This window comes from Podarcis liolepis, assembly GCF_965112155.1.
Source record: "Podarcis liolepis genome assembly, chromosome: 7".
Lineage (NCBI taxonomy): Eukaryota > Metazoa > Chordata > Lepidosauria > Squamata > Lacertidae > Podarcis > Podarcis liolepis.
Genome location: NC_139561.1, coordinates 5,168,671 through 5,187,779, shown reverse-complemented (window position 1 = coordinate 5,187,779; position 19,109 = coordinate 5,168,671). Strand labels below are relative to the sequence as shown.

At 46.7% G+C, this 19,109-nt stretch overlaps 1 protein-coding gene across 5 annotated transcripts in view; it reads left to right on the top strand.

Annotated features, from left to right (window-relative positions):
* The window catches only part of TET3 (tet methylcytosine dioxygenase 3), a 115,852-nt gene that overhangs the window by 18,420 nt on the left and 78,323 nt on the right, over window positions 1–19,109 (top strand). Inside the window, exons 1-2 of one of the 5 annotated variants that reach the window (XM_083514097.1) lie at window positions 7,171–7,260; window positions 8,077–8,133. The exons of 1 other annotated variant lie outside the window; for it this stretch is intronic. In XM_083514097.1, coding sequence (XP_083370223.1) covers window positions 7,186–7,260; window positions 8,077–8,133 — 132 coding nt within the window. In that variant the 5' untranslated portion in view covers window positions 7,171–7,185. Of the gene's footprint in view, window positions 1–7,170; window positions 7,261–7,454; window positions 7,791–8,076; window positions 8,134–19,109 lie in introns of those variants that run through there. 3 more of the 5 variants (XM_083514098.1, XM_083514099.1, XM_083514095.1) reach the window with 3 other exon arrangements.

Here is a 19,109-nt window from a genome sequence, read left to right as displayed (position 1 = left end):
AGCTGCATAAGGAATGTGAAAATAAGTTGGGTCCATCTTTGCAAAAGTTTGATAGGTAGTGATTGTGGCTTGTATAAATTTGCTTTCATTCCTGTGTCTAATTGCCTTGTTGTACACTGCCATTATATTATCAAATGAAGAATAACTTGCATCTGAACTTCTCTCTCTCTCTCTCTCTGTGTGTGTGTGTGTGAGAGAGAGAGAGAGAGAGAAAGAGAGAGAGAGAGAGAGAGAGAGAGAGAGAGAGGTGTTTCATAAATCTGGAATAGATCTGACAGATCATCTGGTCCCCCAAATCTTGATGTGATGCATCATGAGCATAGTGAAAGTACAATTTTTGGAGTGGATTGTTTTTAGTTGTTGTAGTTGTTGTTTTTTTTAAAAGACGTGAACTGCCAATCCTGCTCTCAGACATTTCCTAAGCCAGGATTAGCCAAATGCCTCCTAGATGTTGGACTGTATCTCCCATCATCACTGACCATTGAGCATGCTGGCTGCAGGTCCAACAGCATCTGGAGGGCACCATGTTGACTAACCTTGCTCCAAGGAGCTGCACCAGCACACCCTCTGATTGCTGTGTAGCTTATACAGTATCGACCAGAAATGATGTATCTCCAGCTCTGCAAATATCATGACAAGAATCATGTGTCTTCTGCTCTCTCTATAAGTGTTTTATTAGATCCCACAATGAGAGACCCAGAATGTTGGACCACAGAAGAGCCTGATGGGTCTGACTAATGGCTCATATAGTCCAGCATCCTGTTCTTAAAGTGCCCAATCAGATGCCTGTGGGAAGCCTGCAAACAGAACCTGAGCACAACAGGACCTCTCCCCTCCTGGGAATCCCAGCAAATGCATACCCTCCAACATTTCTCCAATGAAAACAGGGATGTCCTATTTAATAATAATAATAATAATAATAATAATAATAATGCCCTGCCCATCTGATTGGGTTGCCCTAGCTCCTTTGGGTAGCTTCCAATGTATATAAAGGTAAAGGGACCCCTGACCATTAGGTCCATTCGTGGCCGACTCTGGGGTTGCGGCGCTCATCTCGCTTTATTGGCCGAGGGAGCCGGCATACAGCTTCCAGGTCATGTGGCCAGCATGACTAAGCCACTTCTGCGAACCAGAGCAGTTCACGGAAACGGCATTTACCATCCCGCCGGAGCAGTACCTATTTATCTACTTGCACTTTGACGTGCTTTCGAACTGCTAGGTGGGCAGGAGCAGGGACCGAGCAATGGGAGCTCACCCCGTCGTGGGGATTCGAACCACCATCCTTCCGATTGGCAAGCCCTAGGCTCTGTGGTTTAACCCACAGCGCCACCCGCGTCCCTCCATTGTATATAAAAACAGAATAAAACATCAAACATTAAAAAAAGCTTCCCTATATATGGGGCTGCCTTCAGATGTCTCCTAAAGGTTGTATATATAGTTACTTATCTCCTTGGCTCAGGGGGTCAGATAATGCCATACCCTCCAACATTTCTCCAATGAAAATAGGGACATCCTAAGGAAAAGTGGGACATTCTGGGATACAATCAGACACCAGGTTGGCTTCTGCAAATCTGGGTCTGTCCCTGGAAAACAGGGACTTTGGGAGGGTCTGCAATGGGTATTCAGAAGCATTGCTGCTTCTGACTGGGGGGCAGAGCAGAGCCTCCCCCCTGCTTGTGGAGTTCCTATTAGGGCACCCGGTTGGCCACTGTGAGAAATGGCAGATGCTAGACAGGATGGAGCATGGTTTTGATCCATCAGGGCTCTTACGGTAGCCATATGCATCACCATGAGTTGGGTGAAATTGTAACAGAAAGCCAACTTTGTTCCAAAATTGTTGCTCTCTCTTTTGGAGTGACTGTGTAACCTTCTGGTTATATATGCTCCTTAGTCTTAAAACTGTTGGGTTAAATGCCAGCCTTGACACACTGGTAACAGCTGTGATTTATGTATTTGTTGTGCTTTAGTCCATGCCTGCAGAAGAGTTCTGTGTAACTCAAAAAGTCACTTCTATCATTTTATCATCACAGTGCTTGCTCTGTGTTTTTTCTTCTGCTGGACTTTGGGGCTATAGAGGGTGGGTTTTAGCAGAGCTCTTTCAGTGGGGCTGTCACGGGTGTTGTTTAAATGCAAGGGGAGGAGACATACAGTGTTTCTGTAGCGAATAGGGGTGATTTTCAGCTGCTTGTGTGTTAGAGGCAGGCAGGGGCCATGGACCTCTGTAAAGGAAAAGAGGAATGGGTCTTCCCCCCCTCCCTGCCTGTTTTGTTCTAGAGGTCACTATTGATTAGAGGGGAAAAGGTGAATGGCCATGGCTTTTATTTATTACAAAAGATCACAGTGGGGGATCTTCACTGCAAGAAGCAAGTACTCACTGACCCATGAAAACCTGTCCTCTCTCCCCACACCCTTTCCCTTTTTACTGCAGCGAGACTTTCTCATTTAAACATCAGCTGCTGTCCACATTGAGGTGCTGGTTAATGACTAAGCAGCCACTCAGCCCCCAAGTGACTTCATTGCTTTTCAGGTGATAGCAGTTGGGTCAGTGGTAAAGCCCATGTCTGGAACAGGATGTATGAGCCATTAGTGTTGAGTTCTTTGCTTTCGGTGGGTCCAGTTGCTCTAAAATTTGGTTGTTTGTGTGGTTTTGATACCTACCCAGTTCATTGCAGAGACAGCAACTGATTGAGATCATAGAATTGCAGAGTCCGGAGAGACTCAAAGGGTCTTTTGGTCCAAACCCCTGCAATGCAAAGATTCTGGTTGCAGTTGAAAACTCTCTCCAGTGAAAAATTGTTCTTAAGCTAGTTTTGAATCATTTCCCCAATATTCCACCCCAGATAGCAGAGCTATAATTGCACTGGGAACTTTCCACCAGTGGTTAAGTTCACTTTTAGAGTAATAGTAATATTCACACTTTCTCTTACCAATTGAGTGTTAAGTGCTTCACATTATCTCTGTCAGTGGAAGGCAACTTTAATCAAGTTAAGGCAGCCTTTCCTAGCTTGGTGCCTTCCAGATGTTTCTGACTACAAGAGCTGTGCTCACCGAGACTGATGAAAGTTATGTGGTCATATCCATACCATATATTTAAAACACCATAATAGTCATGGCTTCCTCTAATTTATTTATTTGTTGCATTTATATGCCATCCTTTTCTCCATGCAGATCAAGGTGGCTTACATGGTTCTCTTCTTCCCCCACAACAACCCTGTGAGGTGGGTTGGCTGAGAGTGAGTGGCATCACTCAGTGAGCTTCATCGCCGAGTGGGGCTTTGAACCCTGGTCTCCCAGGTCTTAGTCCAACCCTCTAACCATTATGCCATGCTGTTGGTTAAAGGTGCTGACCTCACAGAGCTCTGACATCCCCAACAAACTACATTTCCAAAGAATCTCCATGGCTGGTAAGAGTGCTTTAAATGGGTGGTGTTGCTGTGACTATACTCCAAAACATTTGCAGGACACCAGGCTGGAAAAGGAGAGGCTAAGGATGGCAGAGGAGTGTGAAAGCTATAGGGTTCCTCATTGACCAGCTTAATACCTGCTGGCTTTCCTGCTGGTGAAAATTGCTCTTGAACAGGCTTGGAAATGTGTCCTTTGCCTGGAGGAAGTTTTTGCTCCTTCCACACAAGTAGATAGAGGTGCTTCCTGATTTCTCTTCTCTTGCTTTTTGGCCTTAGAGGCTTAGATGGCTAACAAAGAACCACTATGTTCTGTGGTTAAGAGTTTTGGATCAGGCCTGGGGAGACCCTGATTGAAATCCTGATGGCACTTGGCTGCATGATCCCTCTCATCCTAACCTTCCTCACAAGGTTGTTGTGAAGATAAAATGGTGGCAACCACATATGCCGCCCAGTCTTCCACAATCCCTCTGGAAGGGATGTCATGATGGAAGATCTATAGCCAGGGTGATGAGCAGAGCCTCCATCTCGTCTCCTGCTTAGAGGCAGGGTGGGGGCAGAGGCAGCTGCATTGAGTTTATGGATGTCCCAAAGTTGGACACAGCTGTAGGGAGGAAGCCCTACCCACCTCTTGCAGGGTGGAAGGGGGCGTGGGCAGGTCCCCAGAGTGCGCAGGACTTTGAAGACCCTGTGATGTCTGGGTCTGCTTGGAATATGGAAGCATAAGTGGGCCAGTTAACTTTTTATGTGAGCTCGACTGCCCTAAGTGGCACTCTGCAATTGTTTTGGACCCAGGTTCAATGGCACCCAATTATGTTGTGTGTGGCTTTTTTTACCCCGTGTGTCAATCTTTCTCCTTCCTTTATAAGACTCCAGTACCTTGCAATAGTAACTTATTGTTGTTCATGTTGACAGGGCTGTGCTTCATTTAATCACAAAGGAAAAAGGAAGATCTGAACTATGCAACCTGTATGCATTATGCAAATCAAGCGGCTTTACCCATATTATCTTAGCTGGCATAAGGCGTTCTCCTTCTGCTGGGCATGCAGAGAGCAGTGGACAGGGGTGCAGGGCATCAGGCAGGCTTATGACCTCCTGGTTGCTGGAGCTCCTCCTCAGCCTTCTTTGGCTCTGGACATTTCATTTGGCAGCGTTTCGAGCGCACTCTGATCTCTGGTGTTTTCAGCATCACTGATGTCTCTTCCCTCAGAGGCTCACAGTGGCTTCCCTCTTCTTCCCTGGAGGCAGCTTTATCAACTGGGATTGGGAGTGTGTAGTGCTTGCTTGCTTGCATGCGGGCTCAGGTACTGTGTGAATATGGGCTGGCCATGCCCACTTTTGCTTTGGCCACACCCACTGCTGGCATGCAAGCCTTGGAGGGTTGGCTGACGGGAAATGCAGGCCTCCAGCTGAAAAGGCTCGCCACCCCCTTGCACGGCACCTGTAGTCATGAGGTGCATTCAGCCTCTGGCAGGCACAAACAGGTCTGGCAACCAGTTTACTTGCATCTGCTGATTCCAGAAATGTGCTGGATTGCGGTAGAGTGAATTCTTTTCATGTAGGCAGCTGATTTCAATCTGGGATGGATTTCTACAGATGATGGGACAAGTCTGTGCAGATCTTGTAGAGCAGAATGTGACTGGGCACGCAGCTTTCCTCTTTAAGAGCATATTTCCATGTATTTTGCATGTCTGCATGAATGTGCTTGGCTGTCTGAGATGTTCCTGTGCATGAGGAATAAGCTATGAAGGTTGATTGTGCAAATGTGTTTGGGAGCTGGGTGTCACCCTTCTGTGTCTGCTGTGTTCCTGTAGGGCCCTCTGTTGCAATAAGGACACACCTTTTTTCTTGTTTGAATGAGACAACAAAGACCATTCTGAGAGGAATGATGTTAGTCCTGCAAACATTGCCTGCAAACTGTGATCCATCAGCCTAAGTATGACATGTCTAAGGAAACATAGCCTTTATCCTGGGATTGCTTAATCAGTAGAGCATGGACTCTTAATCTCAGGGTTGTGGGTTCAAAAGATTCATGCATTGCAGGGGGTTGGACTAGATGACCCTTGGGATTCCTTCCAACTCTACAATTCTGTGATTCTATGATACTATGAAGACTCACATTCCACACACCCTGCTACCTAGATCAAGTTTATAACCTTATACTTTCAGCAGACTCTTGAGCAGCAAAAGCTTTGTTGGGTTGCTCAGTTTCGAGTTGGATGTGAGGAATTGCCTATTAGAAAGCCTACCTGTCAGGGAAAAATATCTGTTCTGAACTAGAAGAGCCCTGCTGAATTGGACCAAACCTCCACCTAGTTCGACATTTGGATTACAGCTATGGCTGGTCAGTGACATACCTCTTGGGACTCACGTGGGCCAAAAAAGGTCTTCCCCTGTTGTTTGTTTTCATCCAACATCTGGCATTCCCAGATGTACCGTCTCTGTCTCAGGCAGCCATCCCCAGTCAGCGGCCCTCCAGATGTTGTCAGCCTCAAACAATGGAGCTGTAGGATGTTGGAACTAATAGGAGTTGTAGTACAGAACATCAGGAAGGCACCAGGTTGGAGACTGTGGATGTAAAGGCTGTCATGGCTGATAATCCTGGATAGCCCTCTCCATGAAGTTTTCTACCCCCGCCCCTTTTAAAAGCCACCTAAACTGGCTATGTCTTCTCTTCATTAGACAGATTGCATCTTGCATTTTTACCAGGGTTTAAATCCCTACTCCGCTTGTTGGGTGACCTTGGACCAATCTCTGGCTCTCAGCCTAACCTGCCTCAGGGCTGTTGTTAGAATAAAATGGGAAGGACCATGCACAAAAACCTTGAGCCCTTTGGAGGAAAGGTGAGATATAAATGTAAAAATAATAAAAAAGAAAAGCATCTGAAAGCATAGTTGTGAAAGAACCTAGCAACCATCATTTTATGGCAGCAGAGTGCTTCCTTTTATCTGAACCTGCTGATAAGAAATTGATTGCGTTAGAGTGAGGGGTTCCTTGGCAGGCTTCTTTGGAGCAAGGACGGTTTCGACGCAAAAGTGCGGAGGAGAATTGATACATGAAATACAGACCTGCAGTGGGGGGAATATAAAGGGTGACCTGCCTGACCAGGAAGCTGAATCGCTCTGAACACTAAAAAATGCAGAGCATTGCTAGAAAAGGTTTGGGATCTTCGCTGTGATGGCAAAATCTATGACATGTTATTTGTGAGCAAAAGAAAAACCAGCAATAAAATTGGAAACCATTTGTTGAACACTGTGGCCGGGGGAGGGGGAAAATACATTGCTTCCCCAGTCAAAGGGTGGATTTGTAATGTTTCGGGTGTGGATTTGAATCCTGATCTCCCAGGTCCCAGTCCAGCACTCTAACCACTACACCACACTGCTTCTCATGATTACATGCATTGCATGGTTCCTAAAGAGTTCTAATAGGAACAATTATTGCTAACTAAGTCTTTGAACTTTATATCTTTTGAACTTTTTTCTTTGTATGTGGTTTGTTTGTGGGTGCATTTTTCAATCTGCTATTAAAATTTTCGTACTGTTGTAATATTAAAAACTGTGGTGGTGGTGGTGGGGAATGCACAGCATTATTTGTTTCGTGCAGAGCCACACGTGGCCGCGGTGCCCTTGCCAGGCGTTCATGGCATTCTTGGAGATGCCTGCCTTACTCCTTGCCAAACTGGCCCTGGCAGGCTTAGTTCCTCCTCCGCGAGAATCGGCCCACGTGAGTGAATGGCCTCATCCTTGCTGTGGACTTCCTCCTCCGAGAGCTGCTTCCCTCAGTAATGTGTCCATGCAGGGGAAGTAGCAGAGTCCCAGCTCCATCCCTGGTGGACAGATCTTGGCCGGAGTGGCAGTGGGTCAGTAGAGCAGCGGGGACAGCTCTGGGTGACCCTCCTCGTCCTTCTCTTTGCTTTGGTCTGCTGCCTCTGTGAGGCAGGTGAGAGCTCTGGGGAGGCAGCTGCAAAGCCCTGCCCACCCTCACCGCCCTCCTGCTCTGGCTGCTGCTGCTGGGAGGGTTGGGTTTCTCCCACCCCTCCCCTCCCCTCGCCCTGCCCCTCCTCCTGTGAGGCAGGCAGGCAGGCGGAAGCCTGGGCATGCATGTCACGTCCACCCTGCTTGTTTGGTGGGGAGGGGGGGAAGAGGGCTGGGAGCTCGGCAGTATGATAATGACTCTAGCGTCTGGCAGGAGAAAAGCCCCTGACTGCACCAGGGTGTCTGTACCGCCGCTTCAAGGAGAATGAGGCAAGATGGCTGCTTGGTAGCGATGGAGGAGGCTCGCTGGGGCTGAAGGCAGGCTGGCTTTGGGGGGGAGGCGAGCTGGCTGGGAGGCAGCAAAGGGAAGCGGGCCAGCCGAGTGGGAAGCTGCAGAAGGAAGGTTTGGGGCGAGGTAACAAATGGATTCCTTTCTTATGTTTATGTTCAAAGACCTTTAAAAAAATAATTGCAAGCCTCCCGCACCATCCCTTCCTCCTCCTCCTCCTCCGCCTGAGAGGATTATTGTAAATGGAGGATGAACATTTAAATAGCCCACCACAGGCCTGGCAAATTAAAGCTCTCTTGCATCTTGCTGGATACCTCGTTGTTGTTGTTTTGCTTCGGCTGCTTTCTAAAATTTAGTTTTGATAGTTGTTGTTTTCTTTCTTTCTTTTTCTTTTTAAAAAATTCCTCTGCAGGTGGAAATAAAGGACAATAAAGACACCAGCACACGGGATCGAAAGCCAGCGGTGGAGGTACTGTTTCTTTGTATACTTTTAAAAAGACAAAAGCACTGAAGGGGGATTTGGAAGTGGAAGTACGGCCAACTGTGAAAGCTGATTGTGTGTGTGTGTGTGTGTGTGTGTGTGTGTAATATCGCAGTAAATCTCTCTCTCTCTCTCACACACACACACACCTCCTGGTTGTCAGTTTCTGAGGCTTGCTTCTCATCCACAGTTGGTGTGTATGTGTTATTTTTCTTGGAGTTCCTTTGGAGTTCCCTTGCATCCTAAGAGCATCCGAAAGGTGCCCCAGGTTTATGACAGGCAAGCCATGATTTCTCTCTCTCCCTGTTCCCCAGATCTCTGCATGAGCTCGTAAAATTATCAAAGGAGACGAGACTCTTTGAAACAGGTGTGACATCATCCTGATGTAACCATGGTGACTGTCTTAACCTTTCTGTGATGTGGCTTGAAGTGACCGCTTGGTAGCGATGGTGCAAAACAGGAACTTTCCCTCTCCTAATTTTGGGGAGGTATCAAAAAGGGGGAAAGCAGGTGAGCAGTTTGATCATGTGCTTGTTCAGGACAAGGCCAGTTTCTGCCTCCTGGTATGCTGATCTTTGCGAAGAGCAACTTGACAACTGAAGAGCTCATTTTCCATGTGCCCCCAACAGAATCTGGTCTCATGGGCTGCCCCAGATCTGAGAGCTGCTTGTGGGAAAATCCCTAAGAGGAGGCAGTTATGGTGATGATGAAACACCAAGCTCAGCATTGCAGCTTGTGGCGGTTGGGTGTTCTTGGTAGATATGAGAGGGAGGGGAAAGTGAGTTGGAGAGGCTGACTTTTCTGACTGGTCTGATAGAAGGTCGCACAACCATCCTAAGATTTGGCAATAGTTGCCATCCTACCAACCGCAGGTGATATGTGGGTTGCATTTCTCTATTTTCTGTTATCCAAGGTTTTGTTCTTTCCCAGGCTGTCCTTACACTACACACTCAGGTTTGGTTCATTAAATTTGGTTTAGTTTATTAAATTTCCTAGACACTTTATTCTAGAGAAAGGCTCAAGGTGTCTTACAATTTAAATATGCAAAGGTTCGAAACAAAACCGTATGGCTAAATTTCCAGGACTTACTTAATATTTTCTTATGAAACAATATGAATCTGCCTTTCATTGGCCACATTGCCAGTGGCTAGGCTGGTATTTTGAAGATACTGGAAATTTCTGGAGGGAACAGCAATAACCACATGGTATAAGGAAGTCTGCCAGTTAGCACTTGTGAAAAATATCTGACTAAAAAGTTATAATTAGTGAGGGGTTTGAAACAAAAGGACATATTTTCAATGGATCGGTGCGCCTTTACTAAAGAATCATAGAATCATAGAATCCTAGAGTTGGAAGAGACCACAAGGGCCATCGAGTCCAACCCCCTGCCAAGCAGGAAACACCATCAGAGCACTCCTGACATATGGTTGTCAAGCCTCTGCTTAAAGACCTCCAAAGGAGGAGACTCCACCACACTCCTTGGCAGCAAATGCCACTGTCGAACAGCTCTTACTGTCAGGAAGTTCTTCCTAATGTTTAGGTGGAATCTTCTTTCTTGTAGTTTGGATCCATTGCTCCGTGTCCGCTTCTCTGGAGCAGCAGAAAACAACCTTTCTCCCTCCTCTATGTGACATCCTTTTATATATTTGAACATGGCTATCATATCACCCCTTAACCTCCTCTTCTCCAGGCTAAACATGCCCAGCTCCCTTAGCCGTTCCTCATAAGGCATCGTTTCCAGGCCTTTGACCATTTTGGTTGAAGACATGCTGGAGTCTCCTTCACACTGCAAAAGTGTTGGTTGGTATAACTTTAAGCTATAATCTGTTCTGATATGTAATGGGCACTGACATCAGAGTACTCTGGGGCACTTTGGGGAGGTGGTGATGGTTCTGTTCTTATATTGCTCTTTGTTGACCTGTAACGTAAGAAAAATGTAATCATCTCATTTGCTCAGGATGAAAAGGTAAAATAGAGCTGTGTGTTGTCTGTGCACTGATGACAGAACATTTCAAGCCTCTTGATGACCCCACTCAATGGTTTCATGCAGATGTTAAATAACATGGGGAATATCATACTTGGGAATCGGTGGGGCCGAGCAATATCCCCTCAGCACTACCAGCTGGAGCTACCCATTCAAGTAGGAGTGGGACCAGTGCAAAGCAGTGTCCACCCTCCCAAATTTTATAGTCCCTGCTGAAGGATATAATGGTTGATGGTATGGAAAGCTGCTGACAGATCAAGGAGAACCAACAGGGTCAGATTCCCCTGCCCCTCTCCTGGTACAAGGTGGCCAAAGCAGTCTCTATGCCAAAACAAGGCCTCTTCCCCAATTGAAATGGCTCCAGAAAATTGGCTGGTTCAAGGAAGGGGGAACTTGCCTATGTCCTAAAGTTATTAAAGTCTTCCAGGGAGGGTGTCACTGCCTCTTTTAGGTAGCCTAGGACCTCTCCCTCCCACAAGGAGACATTGAGCCATCACCTCCTGGCTGGATTTTAATGAGCCACAAGACACAAGGATGCAATACACAAGAATTGCACTTTGTCCTTGGGCTTCACCAGCAGAAATTCATTCAAGTAAAACCAGAGAGGAGATACTTCTCTAGATCTCACGCTTGCTGCAATAGTGGGATCCAATCCCTAGTACATGCAAGCAGCTTTATCCGCAAAATATCTTACAGATATGGTACAGTGGGCACTATTCAGCCTCCTTTGAGCTCCAAACTATCTGGAAAAGTTCAAGCTGGATGGCATAAAGAGGATGCAGTAGAGGTGGAAAAGAGGGTTTTTCCATCACCTCCATTGCTACTGAATGGGCATGAAACATGAACACATACCAGTGTTTGGTTGCCTTCACTGGGAATTCCCCCCCCCCCCCACCTGAGCTCAATCTGTCTCCCAGCCTGGTTTATCACTCTCAGATCTGGGGGAGACCAAAGAGCTTTCTGAGCTTTGCCAGACAAGGAAGCCTTCTCAGGAGCAATTGTGTCAGCTGCTGCTCAGCTCTCTTCTGCATCCCACGTTTCAACCAGGACTTCAACTGGAGAGCCAGCATTGTCTGGCGGAATAGCTCGCAGGGCCCTCTGGAAATACATATCCTCTCTTGGAGGCACATAACTGGGCTCCTGCCAAATGAGACCACCAGCTTCTCAGACAGCAGATTTTCCTTGGAACTGCAACATCCGAAAAAGGGAGGGAGGAGGGAACCTTTCAAGAAAGATGTCAGTGGGGTAGTCCTTGTGACATCCCCCCCGGGGGTGAACTCCCCTTTGCCACCCCTTTTGAGATTGCCAGAAACACTGCCTCCCACAAGGAAAAGGACATTGCCCCTCTGCTGGCAATGTTCCTCTAGTGTCCTCCTCACCTTCAAGAGCAGGGCCAGATGGAGAACAAGCACACCTGCTTTGCAGATTGTCCTGCTGCTGCTACTCCAGCTTGCTCCTGAACTCCTCTTCAGTGGCGGAGCTTCATGCTCTGGTACCGGGGGCGGAGAGCAGGCGATGGTGGGGCTGGTGCACGTCCTGGGGACATGGCACGCTGCCCACAGGTGTGCTGTGCATCCTGGGGGCGTGGTGCCCAGCGTGGGCAGGGGGGCAGCCACGATGGCACCCCACTGGGATCGCGCTGCCGGGGGCGGTGTGCTCCCCTCGCACTCCTCTTCCTCTGCTAGTGCTCCTCTTACCAGCCTGTTGAGGTCGCTCCATAGGTATTTTCATTAGGAGAGTCTCATGAATCTGTTCCAGGCCTGCTGCAGCAAATCATAAGACTCTCAACTACTCAAAAGAACTTTTGGCTGGACCTATTACCTAGACTCTCCTTCTTGATTACCGTATTTTTCACCCTATATGACGCACCTTTTCCCCTCCAAAAATGAAGGGGAAATCTGGGTGCGTCCTATGGGGCGAATGCAGGCTTTTGCTGAAGCTTGGAGAGCGAGAGGGGTCGGTGCGCACCGACCCCTCTCGCTCTCCAGGCTTCAGGAAGACATCCGCAGCCTAGGCAGCCCTGCGGGAGGTCCCGCAGGGATGTCTAGGCTGCAGATAGCAGCCTGCCGCCCAGCGCAAGGGGCGCCCTGAAGCAGAGCGCCCCCCGCACCAGGCAGACACCCGCAGCGTGGGGAGCCTTGCAGGAGTTCCCCGCAAGGCTCCCCATGCTGCGGATAGCAGCCTGTTGCCCAGCGCGAGGGGCGCCCTGAAGCAGAGCGCCCCCCGTGCCAGGCAGACATCCGCAGCGTGGGGAGCCTTGCAGGAGTTCCCAGCAGGGCTCCCCACGCTGCGGATAGCAGCCCGCCACCCGGCGGGCAGGGCGCCCTGGTGCAGAGCGCCCCTCGCGCCGGGCGGACATGGGCCAGCCCCACAAGCTGGGGGACAGCAGGGAGGCGCAGCGCCGCCATCCCGCTGTTCCTCGACCTGGTTCGGTTTCCCCGACCTGGTTTTTGGGGGGAAATAAAGGAAATTTTTTTTTCCTTTATTTCCCCCCAAAAAAACTAGGTGCGTCCTATGGGACGGAGCGTCCTATGGGACGAAAAATACGGTAAATTGTTCCTACAAACTGGTCTTTGTATCTGCATGTGACCCTTCGGTCGTGACCCCCTTCTTTGAGCAATTGATGCACACTGTTATGTTATGAATCTGTTGCTTTTGTTACTGTATCCTATATTTTGTACTGTGCAACAATTTGTTTTAAAATAGTAATTTTATAAGAAAAAAGTAGTCTGATCATATAACACCTTGACTGCTGTACATTTCCTGGCACAGTTCAAGTGCTGTTCTAACCTATAAAGCCTTCAAGCTTGGTACCCCGATACTTGACAGAACCACACTTCTAACAGGTCCAGAATCTAGAGTAAAGCACTGCCCTTTAGAACCAATTTAAACCTCGCAGAATAGCAAGCGAATATTCAGCTTACTCAGAACTCTTCATCCGTTAGGATGTTAAACAAAACAGGAAGCCAACATGCGGAGGGGCCTTCTCTGCAGTGGCTCCCCGTCTGTGGAATGCTCTCCTCATGGAAGTTCGCCTGGTGCCTTCATTATACACCTTTAGGCGCCAGGCAAAAAGGTTCCTTTTTAACCAGGTCTTTGGTTGATTTGATTGACAGCCCTTTTAAAATATAGTTCTTTTTTGGGGGGGCATTCTATTGGGTGGTTTTTATTTTGATTATATATTTTGTGGTTTTATATTTTGATTTTGTTCTGTGAATCACCTCCAGGTATAGGGTGCTATATAAATTTAATAATGATGGTGATGATTTGGGGGGGGGGGAGAAGCTGCGAGTGGTGTTGAACTTAGAATGCCAGGGGAATTTTGCAGATGTTACTGAATCAGGTGCTCAAGATGTGAGGCAGATTGAGAGCATATAAATTACAGTTTTTACTCAGGTCTAGTTCAGGCCCTAATCACCCTAACTGGGTTCCCTTGGAAGGCAGAGTGAAAAAAGGGAAAGGGCAGTGTAGTTGTCTTCATATTAGCAAATCTGGATATTAGTTTTTAGCTGCTATGCTATGGAGAAAATCAGATAGGAATTACGTTCAGGAACATTGCCTAATGGGTGGAGCACATCCAAAGTTAACTCCCATCTTCAGGTGGTAGACTACCATTTCCTTGTGGTTTCAGGATCCCTCTCGTGCATGTCATATAACACTCTCAGCTTTTCTCTTTCCTTTCTCCGTTTTATAGCATCTTGCCTGTTGAGAAGTGCTGAATAACTCAAGGGTTTGCTCACAATTCTGTGATATTTTAATTGGTCCTTATTAAACTCAACATCCCTATTGTGGATTTTGAGTGTTTCTTTGCCGCTGTAAAATTTCATTATCTGATTGTTATTCTGTGTTTTCAGATTACATCCATATATGTGGGGGTTTGGGAGGGAGGATAATGGAAAGAATTCTGGAAACACAAAGATCTTTGTATGGTAGGAAAAGCTAAGAAATGGAGAATTGTGATTCCTGTTAGCTTGTGGCAGCTTGGAACACAGTAGAATTGAAGGCATTCCCCTTTCCTCCTCCTATCTCCTGCCCATCACTCAGAAGCAGCACCTCTTAAGTATAGTAGCGGTGCCAGTGCTTCTTTCAGCCGGAACTCACAGGAGCTCAGTTCTGGCACCTCTCAGGTGGGCTCCTTTGCTATTAGAAGAGAATAAAGGCCGTGTTCATGGTGAGTTCCGGCCCCTCTTTTTCTAGAAAAATATCACTGAGTAGTACTGAGAAATTCCATCCATGTGTAGCAGGACCTTAGAATGCTCACTTTGTGCATTCTGAGCTTGGCTTTGTATAATTAATGTACGTGGGGTGGGATTCAAAGTTTGTCTATTCCTCTGAACTTTTTTTTTTAAATGAAGTATCCTATATCTTACTCCAGCATGTTTGACTTTGGCATTTCAAAGTTAGCTGAAACTTATTGACAGTAATACCACTTAGCATTTTTAGAGTGCGTTTCAAAAGGACAACGAAATTACTTTACCCCCCCATCATAGGCTGGTGGGTAGTAGAGTTAGTTGATGAATATGTGGGTGAGGTGAAATTTGGAATGGGAGAATTTTCCGTTCTTCCTGGTGGCTCATTTGCTTCTGCTTCTCTTACATTGTCCTGTGGAAGCAACAAGTGCCCCTCCCTTTTTGCAGCAGGAGTAAGTCCAAAACATTGAAAGATATTCATGAACTGTTGCAGTTAAAACCTGCAAAATTTACTGTACTTTGATACATAGCTGCCTTATGCTTGGAGATCTATACGCTGTAAGGCACCCTTCTTCAGGAAGCTCATTGCAAGCATAGCAGTGCAATTTGTGTAAAATATTGCTATATTAGTCTCAAACATGATAATGACCATCTGCAACTGTTCAGTAAAGCATGCAGTTATAACCTGAAAAATATAGCTCTCCTATGCAGTCTTATGCTCAGTTCTGGGCATCACAGTTCCAGAAGGATATTGACAAACTGGAACATGTGCAAACAAGGGAGACCAATATAATCAAGGGTCTGGAAACTTAGGAGGAACAGTTGAGAGAGTTGGGTATGTTTAGACTGGTAAAGAGGAGACCGAGAGGATATATAGCAGCTATCTTCATGTATCTAAAGGTCTGTATTATGGAACGTGCAGCAATCTTGTTTTCTTCTGCTCGAGAGGGTAGGACCTGATCAACGGAGTCAAATGGTAAGAAAGGAGATTTCAAGTAAACCAGGGTTCCTCAAACTCGGCCCTCCACATGTTTTGAGACAACAATTCCCATCATCCCAGTACAATTCCCATCATCCCAGTATGTTTCCGAGCACAATTCAAAGTGTTGGTGCTGACCTTTAAAGCTCTAAACGGCCTCGGTCCATTATACCTGAAGGAGTGTCTCCACCTCCATCGTTCTGCCCAGACACTGAGGTCCAGCACCGAGGGCCTTCTGGCAGTTCCCTCCCTGCGAGAAGCCAAGTTACAGGAAACCAGGCAGAGGGCCTTCTTGGTAGTGGCACCCACCCTGTGGAACGCCCTCCCACCAGATGTCAAAGAAAAAAACAACTACCAGACTTTTAGAAGACACCTGAAGGCAGCCCTGTTTAGGGAAGCTTTTAATCTTTAATATACTATTGTATTTTAATCTTTTGTTGGAAGCCGCCCAGTGGCTGGGGAAACCCAGCCAGATAGGCAGGGAATAAATAATAAATTATTATTATTATTATTATTATTATTATTATTATTATTATTATTATTATCCCTGACCACTGGTCCTGCTAGCTAGGGATCATGGGAGTTGCAGGCCAAAAACATCTGAAGGGCCGAGTTTGAGGAAGCCTGAACTAAACATTAGAAGGAACTTTCTGACGGCAAGGGCTGTTCTACACTTCTATTGTTCTAAGATCCTATGATTCATAGTAAGTGCATGAAATAGTCCTGATCAATAGAGTACTGGTAATTGATGTTTAAATACAATGCTTTGAGTTTCCATGTATGTTGATTTCTAATTGCTTGGGTAGGGCTGGGCAATATCTTGTCTCCAACACAGCGATATATCACTATTGCAGTTTGGTGATATATAATGATGTCTGAAACATTGAACTACGTGGGGTGGGGTGGGAAGATCAACTGCCCTGAGACCTCTGGGTATAGGGCAGTATATAAATTCAATAAATAATTGTCATCATCATCAGGCGAAGGAGCAGCCATGGGGGGTTAGGTGGGGTGAAAGAGCAGTGCGGGTGGGGAGTGTGTGAAGGAGCAGCCTTTGGAGACTGCACAGGTGTGTATGTTGGGGGGGGGAGAGAGATCAGGTGTGCTGGTGGGCAAAGGAACATGGAGATTGGGCAGTTGCAGGGCTTGAAGATCAGGCATTTGGGTAAGTCAAGGACACACAGACAGAAGGGAGCAAGGGAGGAAAGAGGCTGGAATGACACAGGGCTACTTACTTTGTGGCATCTCAGCAACCCAGCATTGGCAGTGGCTTCACAAAACCCTGCTTTCTGCCAGCTGCTTCCAGGCAAACACGCATTGCATGCACGCACACACTGATGTATCACCACATCAGTTATTTTCAAACTGTTATTATGATGTGGTCTAGAAACCAGTATTGGATGATCAATATCAATATATTGGCCAGCCCTATGCTTGGGTTAAACTTTTTCAGTTGGGTTCCAATTTCTTCTGTGCCTGCCATCACGTGTGGTGATCCAGATGTGTTTCCTTCTTCTGAAACTTCCACCACCAAGAACAAGAATCTATCTTCCTTCTGAGTCAGAACGTTGAACACTGACTGGCAGCGATTGTCCTGGGTTTCCCTACCTAGAGATGCTGGGGATTGAATCTGGACCTTTTGCATGCACAGCAGATGCTCTACCACTGAGTTACGGCCCTTCTCTGAAAGAATATTATTCATCTGTTGGGTCTGGATTAAAAGACCCCTTTCTGAGACCTGTTCCCTTGCTGTAGCTCAGTGCATATTTATAGCCCCATACTGCTAACATTGCATGTTATACTCTCGTGAAAGGGGACCGTAATATTCGGTGCAGTGTCTTGCGCTAAGCCAAGATTATGCTGCTCATGATCCAAGAGTTGGGTGCCTCTTATGAGCCAAACATTTTCTGGGATGTAGCAAGAGGTTCTGGAACTTTCAGAGGTTTTGCTTGTGCTCTTAAAATATATAATTGCCCCAAGCAACTGTTTAGGTTGCTTGTGTAATTGGGTCAGTCCAGGAGAAAATTTTCTAAATTTATGTATGTTTGACAAATTATTTTCAGTTGTTTATTTGCAGTTGTCAGGAAGCAAAACACAAAGTGGGGCAGTGTAAGGGTGTTGCTGAAAATTGCTGGTTCCACAGGACTGAACACCTTGAGCCTCCTATGTCTGTTTTGTAATGCTGTAAGGGATTTTCAGATGTTGATGAAGGCTGTGGTCTCTGGCTGAGCTGCGTGGGTGTCAGAGGGGCAAGAAAGGCAAAGGAATGTCTCTTTGCCGCTGGCAGTCTTCCTTGCATCCCACTTTGTGGATACTTGACTCCCATGCAATTTAGCTTAATGAGTGAGATAGGAGGCGAAGGTGACTCCTCCACTTTGCTGTCAGGAGAGGGTCTTAATTGTGATTGCTTTGCTGATGTGTGGAGGCAGCAATAATTTAGACTCAGACGGTGTCCTCCTGCTCATTCATCTTTTGACTCCTAAAAATACTTGTTGCGTTGCAAGGTCACAAACTGAGCTGGTGGCATGGTTATAGATCAAGCTGCCTTACCTAGTTGGACCATTGGTCAGTACAGCCCAGGTTTCCCTCTCTGATAATGGCTCTGAAGGTCCAGGTTGGGTCCTTTTGCAGCCATTGCCTCCTGAGACCCATTTAACAGGATTAGATGCTGGAAATTGAATCCTGTGACCTGGTGCCTACAGAGCCTGTGCTTCTGCACTGAGCTATAGATCCTCTCTGAGACTACAACTCCTAGGATCCCTGATCATTGACCATGCTGACTGGGGATGATGGAAGTTGGACTCCAACAACATGAGCTGGGACACTAGGCTGGGGAAAGTTGCTCTGGTGTGAAGTGCCACACAAAGACAAGGAGCTGGTGCAGGATGAAGCAGAGATGCTGGAAGCCAAAAAGACATAAAATGCTCTTATAAGTCCAGGTGCTGCTGTTAGGAGGAGAGGCAGTGGGCGTGTGCTCAAAAGATCAAAGGCTTGTTTTAAGTTGCAAAAGACCTTTAATTCTTCAGGAACCATCCCATCGTGCAATCCAGCTCAGAGCAAGCTATGTACACTGCAGCAAACAAGTAATAATCTCTGAAGGGCTAACTATCAGAGTTTCTCATCAAGAACAAATATAAGTGAAACAAGTTGGGGGTGGGGAGGAGAGAGAGAGAAAGAAAGAAAGAAAGAAAGAAAGAAAGAAAGAAAGAAAGAAAGAGAAAGATGAGAGATGCACCCTCTTGTCTCCTGGAGCTAGACCGCAAGGCCTGTTTAATATGTGTACGTACAGTATGTACTTTTATAATCAGGGCTTTGTGGGTGCTGCAGCTGTAGTCCAGAAGGGAGTATGATAATAATACTGAGCACAGAAAATGGCTTCTTGAAAACCTCAGTCCCACACCCTTCTTAAAAAAAACACAAATTACAAAGCACGTCTTCTGAACCAAGTTTGTGGACCATACGTGGTGGGATGTCGGAAACTACCTAGGGGTGTGTGTGTGGTGTGGTGTGGTGTGTGCAGTAGCAATGGGGGTGGGGAGGTGTACTCTTAGTGCAGACTCTCCAGGCTTTTCTCATTGCGAGTAGATCAGGATAAACTATGCAGAACAAGACATATATATCAACTTTAATTTACAAAGCTGATCCGGGTCTCAGAATCCTGCATTTCATATAATTGTGGTGTTGGAAGGAATCCAAAGGGTCATCTAGTCTAACACCTTGCAATGAAGGAATCTCAGCTAATTTCCTGGTACAGTCATACCTCTTGTTACATTTGCTTCAGGTTGTCTTTTCAGGTTGCGTCCTGCGGCGA